The sequence below is a fragment of the Hipposideros armiger genome, unplaced genomic scaffold (assembly GCF_001890085.2).
Source record: "Hipposideros armiger isolate ML-2016 unplaced genomic scaffold, ASM189008v1 scaffold_95, whole genome shotgun sequence".
Classification (NCBI taxonomy): domain Eukaryota; kingdom Metazoa; phylum Chordata; class Mammalia; order Chiroptera; family Hipposideridae; genus Hipposideros; species Hipposideros armiger.
The window spans coordinates 1,212,319-1,225,469 of NW_017731445.1; the positions used below are offsets into that span (position 1 = coordinate 1,212,319).

Below are 13,151 nucleotides of genomic sequence, written 5' to 3' on the forward strand. Positions count from 1 at the left end.
GTTACTCGCAATCCAAGGTTTTACTGTATACATTTTTTGGCACCTTCTGTATATTTTTTCTACACACTGACTGGCTTGAAGATAATTACTTTAGAAATATTGGTCCTTTAGATCTTCCTCTGCATGTTTGCTGTTCCCATTTCCCTAAGAAGCTCATTTGTATATAGATCTGAGTGAATTTGCTCTGTAATACTTGATTGTCCGAGAACACAGTGAGGTCTATTGTCTAACTCCACATGAAGCCCCTTGAAAGATTTGTCTTCATCTTACAATATATCAAGTAGTGAGGGTTTCTCATCAGAGAGAGTGGCCTGTTTTCTTTTTCTTTTTTTTTTTTTCAGTAAACTAACAGTGCTTTACTAATCATGCAAAAAGTAATCATCAAAAAAAAGGAGAGAAAATGTAGAATAGAAGGTGTGGTACATTACCCAAAAGCCCCGCTAAGACTGCGTGTCCTTCTCACCAGCATGTAAATCTCCTCCTCTGAGAAGCGGCCAATGCCGTGGCCGTGCATCTCGCGTTTCACAATTCCTTTTGTTATGTGGCACACGATCCACCTCAGCAGGTTGCTGAAGGGGCCACCACCACTAAGAGAGAGCATCTTCCGGGTCTCATTGAGATTGTCCACCCACTAGCAATAAGCTAACGTCCAGTAGAAGTGCTTCTCCACCATCTTCGTCACCGCCCTGGAGATGGCTCTTTCATGAGGGCCAAGATGTTTGTTTAGATTCACTCCAAGTTTCTCTTCCAGAAAGTCAATTATGAATTCTGTGCCAGAAACTCTTTCATGATTGTATTCAATCCAAGGCATTTTCCCTTGAGCAGAAAGTTGTCCACTAAAATAGTTCGTCTGATAGGGTAAGTCAGCCATCCTTAAATAAGTTTCCATTTTCAAACAGAAAGGAGATAAACTGGGAACACCATTGTGAGGTCTTGCAAACTGATGTAAAATAATAGCATCTTTGGAGTCAATCTCTTGCTGTTTCCTAATGACCAGGAGTTCGTGGAGCAGATATGCAGCTGCAGCCAGCAAAGCTCCCCCAGTCAAGTGAAGTGTTTTCTTCCACCAGGGATGGGAGCCCAGCCCTGCCATGATCCCACCGTAATCCCGCGCCTTGCCCCCGCCACGCATCTCAGCTGTCCCGCGGCCTCCGCCCCGGCGGGAGCTGCAGGGCTGGGGCGCGCCAGGCGGGCTCCGGCCTCAGGGAGGTACGGCCTGAAAAGGCCGAGAGTGGCCTGTTTTCTTGTAGTAAGGTAACCAAATAGATGGCTCTGGCATGCGGTTCTCACCTAAACTGTCAGTGAGTCGGCCATCTTTTCTCAGTTCCACAAACATTCTAGTCCTTGCAAAATGTGGAACAACAGAGGATCGTCATTCAGCGTTGACTTCAGCTGTGGAAAAAAAGTGGACGCATTTAGTCATTTCTCACAATAACAGTTACCTCGGAGGTGCTGTGTTTTCATACAGATCAATTTAAGAGATTTAGTTTTCAGTGAACTCTTTCATGGCTAAGGGAATGCAATCTACTTGAATATCCTAAAATAAAACTTTAAACTATAGTTTTATGTGTGTAAGAATTGGGTGAGTAGAAGAGTGTGGAATTATCTGCATTCAACTTCTATTTTAACCAGGACCTTCAATTCACTGAATATTCCCTTTTAGATGAAGGGGTAAAATTTTAAGAACTCATATCAAGGACCTTAAAATAATTTCCAGGATGTTTCTTGGCATTAATTTGCCTTCTAGATTTTATTTCTGTAGAAATAGAACTGATTTAAAAAGCTAACCCTAGAAAAGTCCCACTTTTCGAAAGAAAGGATCAAGTTTGATCACTCTACTACTGTATGAAATACTACATGAAAGAGGATTAATGGATTTATAAAAACTTTTTAGTGAATCTTTTCAAAATTTTAAATGAGAAATATTTTGGTTATTGTTTAATTAATTACAAAATTCAGTTGATTTAGGCCAGGAACTTTCTCAATTGAGACTTTATAAGGCTTCATATATAAAGTTGTGTATATACATGCCCTCTTTAAGAATTCCTAGAAATGTTTATTTGAATGTAAAGCCCATCCCTTACAACTGCAGCCTGCAAACTGAGTAAATTTTTTTTTCTTTCAGTGAAAACACTCATTCAAAGACAGTATCCTGTTTCATTCTAGAAGCATTATTTGGCCCTTGCTTTGTTTAAGAGAATCTTGCCCTGGTATCCCTTAATAAGCCACCATTTAACTTCCGCTGGCCAAACCCATTGATTAGGAGGCCCCTCTGGGAGTTAATGGGGCAAGTGTCTCTGCATGAGAGAAATAAAAGCTGCAGTATCCAATTCCCACCGCCAGTCCACCGGCCAGACTTCTCACCAGCTTGGTGATTAATCATGGTCCTTCACCTACTCTTTGTTTACCTCTGACAGAGCCCCACTGAACAGAAAATAGCTAACGTAGCAAGGAGAAGCAATTTTGGCAGAGCCCTTCAATTAGGAGCTAATGATTAAATTCATCTGGTATTCTTTGTGCCCTAATGACATTATTTATAAGGAATTCTTTCGGTGGGAATGTGGCTGCCTTTTACACTTCCAGCAACATTTCTCATCCATTATCACTAAATAATCTTTAGTTCTTGTAAATCCCTTAGCAAAGGCTTCTTATAAAAGAACTTAAAAAGGAATAAATCCTCTGAGATATTACAGGATTCTCGCTGTGTACCTCCCACAGACTTGCATGAGAATCACTCAGCTTAAAGCCTGTACATTGCTTTGAAGATCCAATCCATGTGCCTGTAATTCAGGAACAGGAAAAAAAAAAGGCATCCATAAATATTGGTAACAGAGCTAACGTCTGCATTGGTTTGCAATATTTTGGGTATGATAGAGGAGGAGAGAGTAAAACTTTGATGTATATTTGCAGCCCCATATTTTTTTAGGGGAAATTTCAGTCTATCTCTTTGGTGCAAGGAATTTGACTTCACTGTGGGGAACATGGATAGGGCAACTTTGGGGGACTGCGGTGGAGGTGGAAATGAGAGAGAGGTAAATCAAACCATTTTTGGGCACCTACCTTTTATTATTAAGAAGCCATTTATATATGTGCCCATGTAAGCCTCTGAAATGTAGCCTTTCCTCCCCAAAAGGGCACGTATGAACACCTGCCACAGACTGCTTTATGCATCTGCCAGCAATTTCAGCTTCCCAAGGTATGGCCTTGCAGCTGCCAGATGAGCAACTTTCATGATTGCAGAGTTCCTATTTTTAATCAGACTCACAGGAAATTGTGGGCATCTCTTTTATTTACTTGGTTTTAAAATGTTTCCTGCATGAGGTTCTTTTTTCAGCAGAGAAAATAAATTGTAGAAGATGTTATCTGTGTACTTCAAAAACTCAAAAAAAACAAAAAAACAACTTTCTCTGCTGGGTGGTAGGCTCTTCTGTTTTAATGCCTGTAACAGGGGCCTTGAATATGTAACAAAAGTTCTGAGCCTTTCACCACAATTTTCTACATGTGAATTTTTTTCTTTATTGCATCAGTCACATAAGTAGCCTAATTAATGGAATTTTACTGAGCGTGTGTTGAATAGTATCAAAGAGCTTTCTGCTCCAGCACTGGTGTGGTCAGAAAAGAGCAAGGTCATTTCCTCTTCATTCCACCATGCTGAGTAAATTTTCATAATACCCATTCACCAAATGAAGGGTGAAGGTCAAGATTTCTAATTACTGTAGTAGCAAATCTATGGGGCTGCTAAAAGAGAAAAGAAACCCGCTGGTTAACACTGACACACCATCCATGGAATGATTTTGGAGATGTTAAATGTAACAAAACTGTGTGTCTTCGAACTGATGAAAAGTAGCCATTAGTCCACAATTTTTTCCTGAGCACTTATTGTGCCAGCCCCTGCGGATGCTATGGCTGAAGTGTGGGACATGGCCCTGGTGTCAGGGAACTTATGGTCCCTTGGTGGGAAATAGGACTATCACACATGGAACCAAAAGATACATAGCCACCTAACACATAATGGACAGGGCTAAACACCGTGAAGGTGGGCGCCGGGAGAAAATCCCATGGGAATGATTTAGAAGAAAGACAAAAACTGAGTGTTAAGGATTCCCATGGGTAGAGGAGAGCATTGAAGGGAAAGAAAACAGCTTTGATGTCTGTGGAAATGGTAGACAATGATGTAGGTGGTCAATGTCGGAACCAAACTCCCTGGATTCCAATTTCAGCTCAGTCGTTTACTGACTGTATGACTTTGGACAACTTGTTTAACCTCTTCCTGCTCTAGTTCGCCCATTTTTGAAGGGAATTAGATTTGTTACTGTGGTTAGAATGTTAGTGCACAATAGGCAATCAGTGGGAATTAACTCAGGAAAAACAATAGTAATGACATATAAAGGGCTGAGTTGGCTGGAACAAGAAAGGAGAGGTAGCGAGCCTGAGAAGTTGTGAGATATTGGGGTGGGAGGATGAAGTTACACTGGCTTCTTTACTATACCTTAAACACAGGAACACAGGGAAGTACCTGGGCCTTGGCATGAGCTACTTCCTGGGTCTACAGTTCTTTTCCCCTACCTTGCTGTCTGACTTGTTCTTTTATACTGCGTTGTCGGAAAGGTCATGACGTATTTTTTCTATGTTTTTTGTTGCAAAAATGCGTCATAACTTTTCTGGCAACCCAATATTTCTTTCTGGCATTTGCTAAAATGTCATCTCATCAGAGAGGTCTTCCCTGGCTACCCTACATAAAAGGGTACCACCATCCCTGCCCTTTTACTTTCCATCTCCCTTACTTTTAAAAACATAGCTCTTACTATTACCTATTATTTTATATGCATATTAGTGTGTGTGTGTGAGCTCATTCTCTGGCAACCAGAATGAAAGTTATAGGAGAACAGGGCTCAGAAAAATAAGAATAACAGGCAAGAGCAAGTCCTCATGATTAGAAGACTTGGCGACATCTGCATTGAAGGGGATCAGAATGTGCCACCTGAAAATATGCCACTTTAGCATAAGCATTATCTTGAGCTCAAGGCAATTAAGAAGCAGTAAATGCATAAAAAGTTCTTGGTCTTCCTCCTATCTGCTGAAAAGCAAGACATAAATAAATTTCTCTTTGTGAAAGGGTTCCCCTCCCACCCCAATACCAGGAAAACGATCTTATCACAGAAGACAGAAAGTCGGAACCAAGATGGGTCTGCACAAGCAAACCTTACTAAAATAACCCTTATCTTCATTAGATTTTTCCATATATTTTACCTTCCCCAAATTTACCTTTCCAAGATTTGCTGCCCAAATACCTTTCTCTTTTTGTCATGTCTCCAAAATTAATCACTTTTTGTTAATATTGTATATAAGCTCCCAGGCCTAACTTCTTTTTGGGCTTTTCACTTCTTTTCTGTGAGGCCTCCTGTGTGCATATGAAACCAGTATTTTCTCCTGTTAATCTATCTTTTGACAATTTAACTTACATGTTTCAGCAACTGAACCTAAGAGAGTAAAAATTTTTTCCCTTCCTACAGCATAAATAATACCATCAATAGATTCCACTGCCAAGGATATATAGTCTACATTTAAAAACAACAAAAATAAAATTAAAAATAACAAAACTGTGGAGTCCTTTGAAGGCAGGGACTATGTCATTTTTTTTATAACCTCCATTCCTGCTCATATCCTTTTCTATGGGCGAATGAAGAAGCAGCATTTCCCTGGATAGAGATACCTCCTTGGGAGAACAATACATTCTCCTGGCTGATTAATTGAAACCCATGGCTCAGAGAGGTTGGGATCACTCATTGTGGCAGATTGAATAATGGTCATACACGATATCCAGGTCCTAATCTCTGGAAATCGTGAATGTTACCTGATATTGGGAAAAGGCCTTTGCAGATGTGAATAATTCAAGGATTTTAGGATGAGGAGATTGTTCTGGATTATCTAAAGCAGACCCTAAATATAACCACAGGTGCCCTTATAAGAGAGAGGCAGAGGGAGATTAAAAACAGAATAAATGCAAAGAATGCAGCTCTCAAGAAAAGAAGAAAGGCAAGAAAATAGATTTTTCCCTAGAGGTTCAGGATGGTGCAGGGCCCTTGATTTCAGCCCATTGAAACTGACTTCAGACTTCTGATGTCCAGAACTAGAGAGAATAAATGTGTGCTGTTTTAAGCCACCAGATTGGGGGTGATTGGTTACAGCAGCCATAGGAAACTAATACATTCACCATGGTGTCTTTGTGATGCTTTATAGACATCATACTCGTTGTGCCATCTGTTCAGGGCAATCACAGTTCAAGACAACAAATCTAGCAGAGTCTTAGGTGATTTCTAATTTTGTTTAGGTTCAGGATGGACATGTTTTTTTCCTTTTTACTCTTCACTCCATTAAAAGGTTAATCTGGCTACAAATCATAGTTCTTATTGTTTTGCAGCTTCTGCTTCTTGAGTAGGACAAAAGGCAATGTGAACCCACCAATAAGAATTCTCTGAGTACCTACTATGTGCCTGTATTTGAGGCATAAAGGAGCTTTTGACAATTTGGTCTAGCCTTTATCATACCGGTAAGGGAATTGAGATATAGAAGACCTCATACGAAAAGTATGTAAATAAAGCTTTGAAAACTAAAATAACCTATGTACAAAAGGTACTTTGATTGCCTAACACTGTGTTGGGCCCATGTACAGACTCAATAAATATAGCATTTTAATGATGTAGAGCATGTTGTTAAAGAGCTTACAATATAGAGAAAAAAATGTTTATGCAGAAAAAAATATTTTCTAGATAATAAAATGTATTATAAAACTGATAATTAAAACAATGTGGTCTGGTGTTGGAATAGACAGAAATCCAGGATGTCATAAAACTCGAAATGTAGAATGAAAATTTATTTTATAATATAAGGGCCATTTAAAATAGTGGAGAAAGACTAGATTATTAAATAAATAATGATGATAAAATCAGCTAACATTTTGGGCAAAAAGATTTGATTCCCTACCACACACCTTGTGTGGGTGTGTTACATGTCCTTAAGTCAGCTCCTACTCCTGGCAGCCCTATGAATGAGTGATGTCAAAATGTCCAGTCCTCAACAGCCTTGTCAGCTCCTGTAGACTCATGCCTATGGCTATTTTTATGGTTAATGCATCTCATATTTAGTCTTCCTCTTTTCTCCCTACCTTATGTTTTTCCCAGCATTATTGTCTTTTGCAAAGAACCAAGACACCTTACACCCACACACTTTACACCTTACACCACACACAAAGAACCCACACACCTTACGCCGAAAGAAAGCTGGGCTATAAATGGAAAAATACATGACTTAATAAATATAAGAAAATACTGGTTAATATTAATTTTATTTTAGAGTCCAAAACATTTTCTAAAAATGCACAAAGAGAAATGACATGAATTTAAAATTTTATAATTTGATTACAAAAATAATTTTAAATTCATATTTGTGTGTCCAAAAAGAGAATATACAAATTTCAAAGATAAAGAATCTGAAAATTAATTAGGAGTGTGAAAATATTAACCTTCAAGAGGTTCATTGCAATATATACAATGAGAGAGAGAGAGAGAGAGAGAGAGAGAGAGAGAGAGAGTGTGTGTGTGTGTGTGTGTGTGTGTGTATAAAAATCTGGAAGGAAAACACATTTTAACTAACAGTAATTATATTTTGTTAGTAGGATTATAGTAGAGTCTGTGTATTTGTCAATCTGATCTTTCTAATAGAGATAGATGACAGATAGGTAGTTTATTTAATTGTTTATTTGATAGTTTAACTCCTGGTAAACTGCCACTTTACTATCTCATTTAATTGTCAGAGTAACAAACACATCTATTAACATGAATTAAGGTTATAGGGCTTAGAATCAAAATAAAATGGAATGAACCTAAGGAAAGAAGAAATACTTTAAAATTCTCTAATTCATTCCTCGTCTATCTGGATAGAAATTTTATTGTTATTTTAAAAGCAGGATATGTCAGTGGTTCTCAACCTTCCTAATGCCACGACCCCTTAATACAGTTCCTCATGTTGTGGTGACCCCCAACCATAAAATTATTTTCGTTGCTACTCTATAACTGTAATTTTGCTACTGTTATGAATNGTAAATATCTTTTTGTTTTCCGATGGTCTTAGGCAACCCCTGTGAAAGGGTCATTCGACACCCAAAGGGGTCGCGACCCACAGGTTGAGAACAGCTGGGATATGTGGAATGACTATACATCTACATATAAATTATCTTTTAGTTTCTTCCTTTAGTTTACAAAATAAATCCCAAACTTTAGTGTTTTCATGTAAGTAAACTCTGAGTGATTTAAAGATTTTTAATGTTGACTTTAAAAGCAAAACGTGTATAGATGCAGCTCCACTGCATAGACGAGTTTTCTTTTACTTTTAGTTAACCTATTTTATATGGAAAGAAACCTGCTTTGTTTTTCTTTCTATATTTTTTATTTGCAACATTAGAAGATGAACCCATTTTAAGTTGGGGAGGGGACAGCACTCCTTGTAGGCCGGCCTACAAATATTCCTCAGAGGACAGCAGAGATTAAGCCCGGCAGGAGAGGAGAACCAGCTTCCTTGTTGTTAGTGATGCTGTTTCAAAATCGAATGCTAGTGAAATCATCTGTTTCTTTGCTGTGACTATCAGGTGACAATTGGGGAACTGTGAATTGGGGAAAAGGAGCAAGGAAGAAAGCTACCTGACAGGCTCCCATGATTCTGGGAGTTGGTAGTGGGGAAAGTAGCAGGGGAAAAAAAGGAGGCTAGAGGACTCAGAGAAGGGCCACTTAATAGGACAATATTCAAAACCTAGGACAGCCTAGTAAGTGTTCACTCGCTAACTGCTCAGACCCAGAGTGAGAATCTTCTAGTCCCAGAATGTGGGCAGGAAATTCTCCAGTAGGTGCAAGTGGAAAATTGGTCCCTCCTGGGCCTCACCAGTTTCCTGATCATCAGAGGTTGTGCCCAGCTGTGTCACGAGACTAGGCTTGGTCTTTGTGACACCACTTGGAATGGACACCCCTCCTCACAATGACACACAATATTTCAAACCAGAAACTGTGTCTGGGGGTGATGGGTGGGGGAGAATTGGGTCCCTACATTGATGGTGATGAGGGCACCCAACTAAGTAGGTAGAAATATCTGGGCTGGGATGTGAATAACAGCACCCCTGACATAAGCGTTTTCTAACTTGTCTAAAAATTAGATAAGAAAAACCTTAAGCAATGGACTAAAATCACAGAGCAAAATAGCTATAGATTTAATTATATATACCTAAAAAAAATTCAAGGACAATACAAAGCATATTAAAAAGCAAACAATATAATGGAGGAAATATTTGCCACAACTGTATCTCCCTTCTCCCCAAATGGCAGTAGTGTCTGCTATGAGCCTGACCACACTGATGCCAATATTGGAAGTCATTTTGTTTAGGTTAATGCTAAAGTAACTGAAGATTAACCTGCATTTTGTGAACACTTGAATCCAGGAGCTTTGAAAGTTGGGAGGTACTGACAGAGTTTTGCCCATTTCAGTGGAATACTGATCTTACTGGGTCCCAATGAGAACTCATAGCTGAGAAGAGCAGAATGAGAAATTGACAAAGGGATATAGTGTAGTTTGATTTTTATTAATGTAAATTAGATTGGAGACTTCATTTTTGAAACAGTGAATTTTATAATGGGATGAGTTAATTTGTTCACATTTGGGACTTCTTCAGCTTTTATTTAGGCATATTTTGAAATTTCCAGTGAAATATGTTGGACAAGATAAATAAATATAATTTGAAATAGAAAAAGAATAAATACTATGAAAGAGAATTACATCACAATATTATGTGGTTATCTGGATAGTAGGGTTGCGAGTGATTCTTTTCTTCTCAATGTGCTTTTTCTTTTCCTATATAATTTTTCACATTCCTCACTTCGCATACATTTTTTTATAATACAAACAAATTGAAAACATTTTAAATGCTAACTAATCCACAGCACTGAGATACATCTATATTTTCCCCATGATAATACTTGTCATCATTTAAAAGCTGTTAACACTATTCTATGCTTAAACTGTACCTATTTGTTCAATGAGGGATATTATTTATTGGAAAATTGCTATATCTAAGCTGGGATACAATCTGAAAAACATAAGCTTCATAAACTCATCGAATTCCTTCTACATAGGGTAATGACCTTGGTGGGAATTCTTTCCTATTTCCAGATTGCTGAATTTATCCAAGAAAGGAGAACAAAAAGAATAAAGAGGACATGAGGAAAAAGTGAAATAATTTAAAAACTTTAAAAAATCACAAACAAATCTTAATCTCGTTTGAGGGCTATTCAATCAATGTCATTTTCCTTGTAATAGAATGCCTAGCAGGGGAAGCTTCCAGTCTCTCACTACCTACAGGACCAGGGACTATGTCTATAGCAGAGCTGCGACTACAGGAATTCAATTTCTTTCTGTTTTGCTTCCAGGAAGTGCATTTGTACCAGATAACTCTAGCATAACAAAGGTTACCCTAAAAGCTAGTCAATAATTTATATGAAAGAATTTGTGGAATTTTGTTGTTCCCTGATTTTCTTGTTGAAAGGGAGAACAAAACAAGCAAAAACCCTAGAAGCTTTTCGAAATGAATGTTACAGCAGGTTCCAACTTTCAAAACAGCTACCACCATAATCGTGTGTGTTAGAGGGCAGTGTGCTCCTGTGGTTTGTTCTGTGGCAAAGTTGCCAAAACTTACCGGCCTGTGGCTTCATTGTTCTCCACTAAAGAGAAACAGAAAGAATAAAATGTTTGTTTTTTTAAAAATTTCCTTGCTTGTTTTCACAGTTGTTTTCCACTCAGTGTGTTCATCCAACTTGGCCACAACTTGCCCTTGTTTCTAGAAATGGGGTTAGCCCTCTGAAGGGTTTACCATAAAATAAACCATAGCACATCTTTGCTTAGGCCTCTTTGGGTTGCTCTTATGAGTAGTCTTGTATGTTTTATATAGAGCTTTTGGAATTTTAGAGTAATTTAAGGTCTTCTTTCTCACTAAGATGAGATAATGAGGACATGAACTATTAAACACACACCCCTACTTAACAGGTGGCAAAAAAAACCCAAAAAACAGCTCTGAAGATTCTAGAACTTCTACAGGATGTAACTGGTTTTGAGACCTTCTGGAATTCAAATCGTCCTTCCTTTTGATATCTTAGTATGCATTCTGGGGGTCCCACATTATAGCCCAGATCCTTCCTGTTCCTGCTCTGGCAGTTTCAGGCATGTGGCATAAGCTAACCCAATAGGATGCTCTCTCCTGGGACTTTGTTTTTTGAATGTGACCCAAAGACAATGGAACAAACAATATCTAATGTCCCCAATTCCTCTCCTCCCATTTTCCCATCTCCCATTCTCTCTCTCTCTCTCTCTCTCTCTCTCTCTCTCTCTCTCTCTCCCTCTCTCCCTCCCTCCCTCCCTCTGTCTCTCTCTCTCCCCCTCTCCCCTCTCTCCTCTTTCATTCATCTTTTTAAAAAACTCATGATTTAGTGAAATTTCATTGATGTGCAGAGAAGTATTTATTTAAAGTTTAATAAATATTTTATTTATTTATTTATTTATTTATTAAGATTTTTATTGGGGAATTGGGGAAGGGGAACATCGTGTTTTTCCAGGACCCATCAGCTCCAAATCAAGTTGTTGTCCTTTGATCTTAGTTGTGGAGGGCGCAAGCTCAGCTCCAAGTCCAGTTGCCGCTTTCAGTCTATTGGGTTGTCGCTAAAGTCATGACATATTTTTCTGTTTTTTCTTGCAAAAATGCGTCATGACTTTTCCGACAACCCAATAGTTGGGGTGGGGCACAGCCCACCATTCCATGCAGGAGTTGAACTGGCAACCTTGTTGTTAAGAGCATGAGCTTTCACCAACTGAGCCATCCAGCCACCCATTGGCAGCTCACCGCAGCTCAGCTCAGGCACAGCTCACTGGCCCATGTGGGAATTGAACTGTCAGCCCTGTTGCTCAGCGCTCACGCTCTAATCAACTGAACCACCTGGCCGGCCCCTAAAGTTTAACAAATACTTCAAAGTGAACACATATATAACCACCATCTGAATCAGGAAACAGTCCTTTGCCAACACCCAGAGTTCCTGTTAAACCCCTTCCCGGCTGCAATTCTCTACTTCACCAAAGTAACTGTTAGTTGGACTTCTTTAGTAATTGCAGCCTTGCTAATTTTTAATTTTGTTATCCAAAGATGAATTTGTAAACAGTATAGTTTTGTTTTGTCAGTTTTTGAATTTTACCTTAATGAAAACAGACAGTATATATTCATTTGCAACTGGCTTCTCTCAGCATTCTATCTATGAGGTTGGGTGAAACTGTAGTTCATTTAGTTTTTCATTGCTATGTAGCAATCCATTGTCTGAATATAGCACAATATATTTATCCATTCTGCTGATGGCTACCTGGGATGTTTGGGCTGTTACAAATCATACTGCTATGAACAATCTTGTACATTTTACCCTGATGCACGTGGACACAGATTTATCTAGGGTATCTATAGCTGAGAGTGAAACTGATGGATCATAAGTTTTATTTATCTTCATCCTTACAAATAATGCCATAGAGTTTTCCAAAGTGGGCGTTCCAATTTGTATTACCTCTAGTAGCAAACGAGTGTTCCCGTCATTGTATGTCCTTACCAATATTTGGACTTGTCAGATTTTTAAAAAGGGAATTATCAAATGAATAGCACAGTTGTAACTGTTTTTTTTTTCTTTTTTTTTACATTGGATAACAGTGAGCCAGAATATTTTCCTCAAAGCCTCATGAGTGGTGGAGCAGGGTGGTGGGTAGGAGGGCTGATTTGGGATTTAGTCTGTTTGAGTTCAAGTTTCAGCTCTACAGCTTAGCTGTATGACCATGGAAAAGCTGTTTCACCTTTCTGTGCTTCATTTCTCACATCTATCAAATTGAATAATAATGCCCAACCTCATAGGATTATTGTGGGGATTAAATGACTTAATAAACATAAAACATTTAGAATAATACCTGGCACATAGTGAATACTACGTAAGTATTCATTATTGTTATTCTTATGGTAAAAGCAAAAGAATGTCTGGGATCAGGTGTTGCTAAAGATTAGAATGATTAGGTGCTGGAAGAAAATAAGAATT

General features: G+C 38.5%; 1 protein-coding gene across 1 annotated transcript; it reads right to left on the reverse strand.

The window, feature by feature from the left end:
• Window positions 1–424: 424 nt before the first annotated feature.
• On the reverse strand, window positions 425–1,105 carry LOC109384478 (failed axon connections homolog). The gene is given in 1 exon segment (XM_019645881.1): window positions 425–1,105. A coding segment is annotated over 1 exon segment (669 nt). The 5' UTR covers window positions 1,094–1,105.
• Window positions 1,106–13,151: the final 12,046 nt, after the last annotated feature.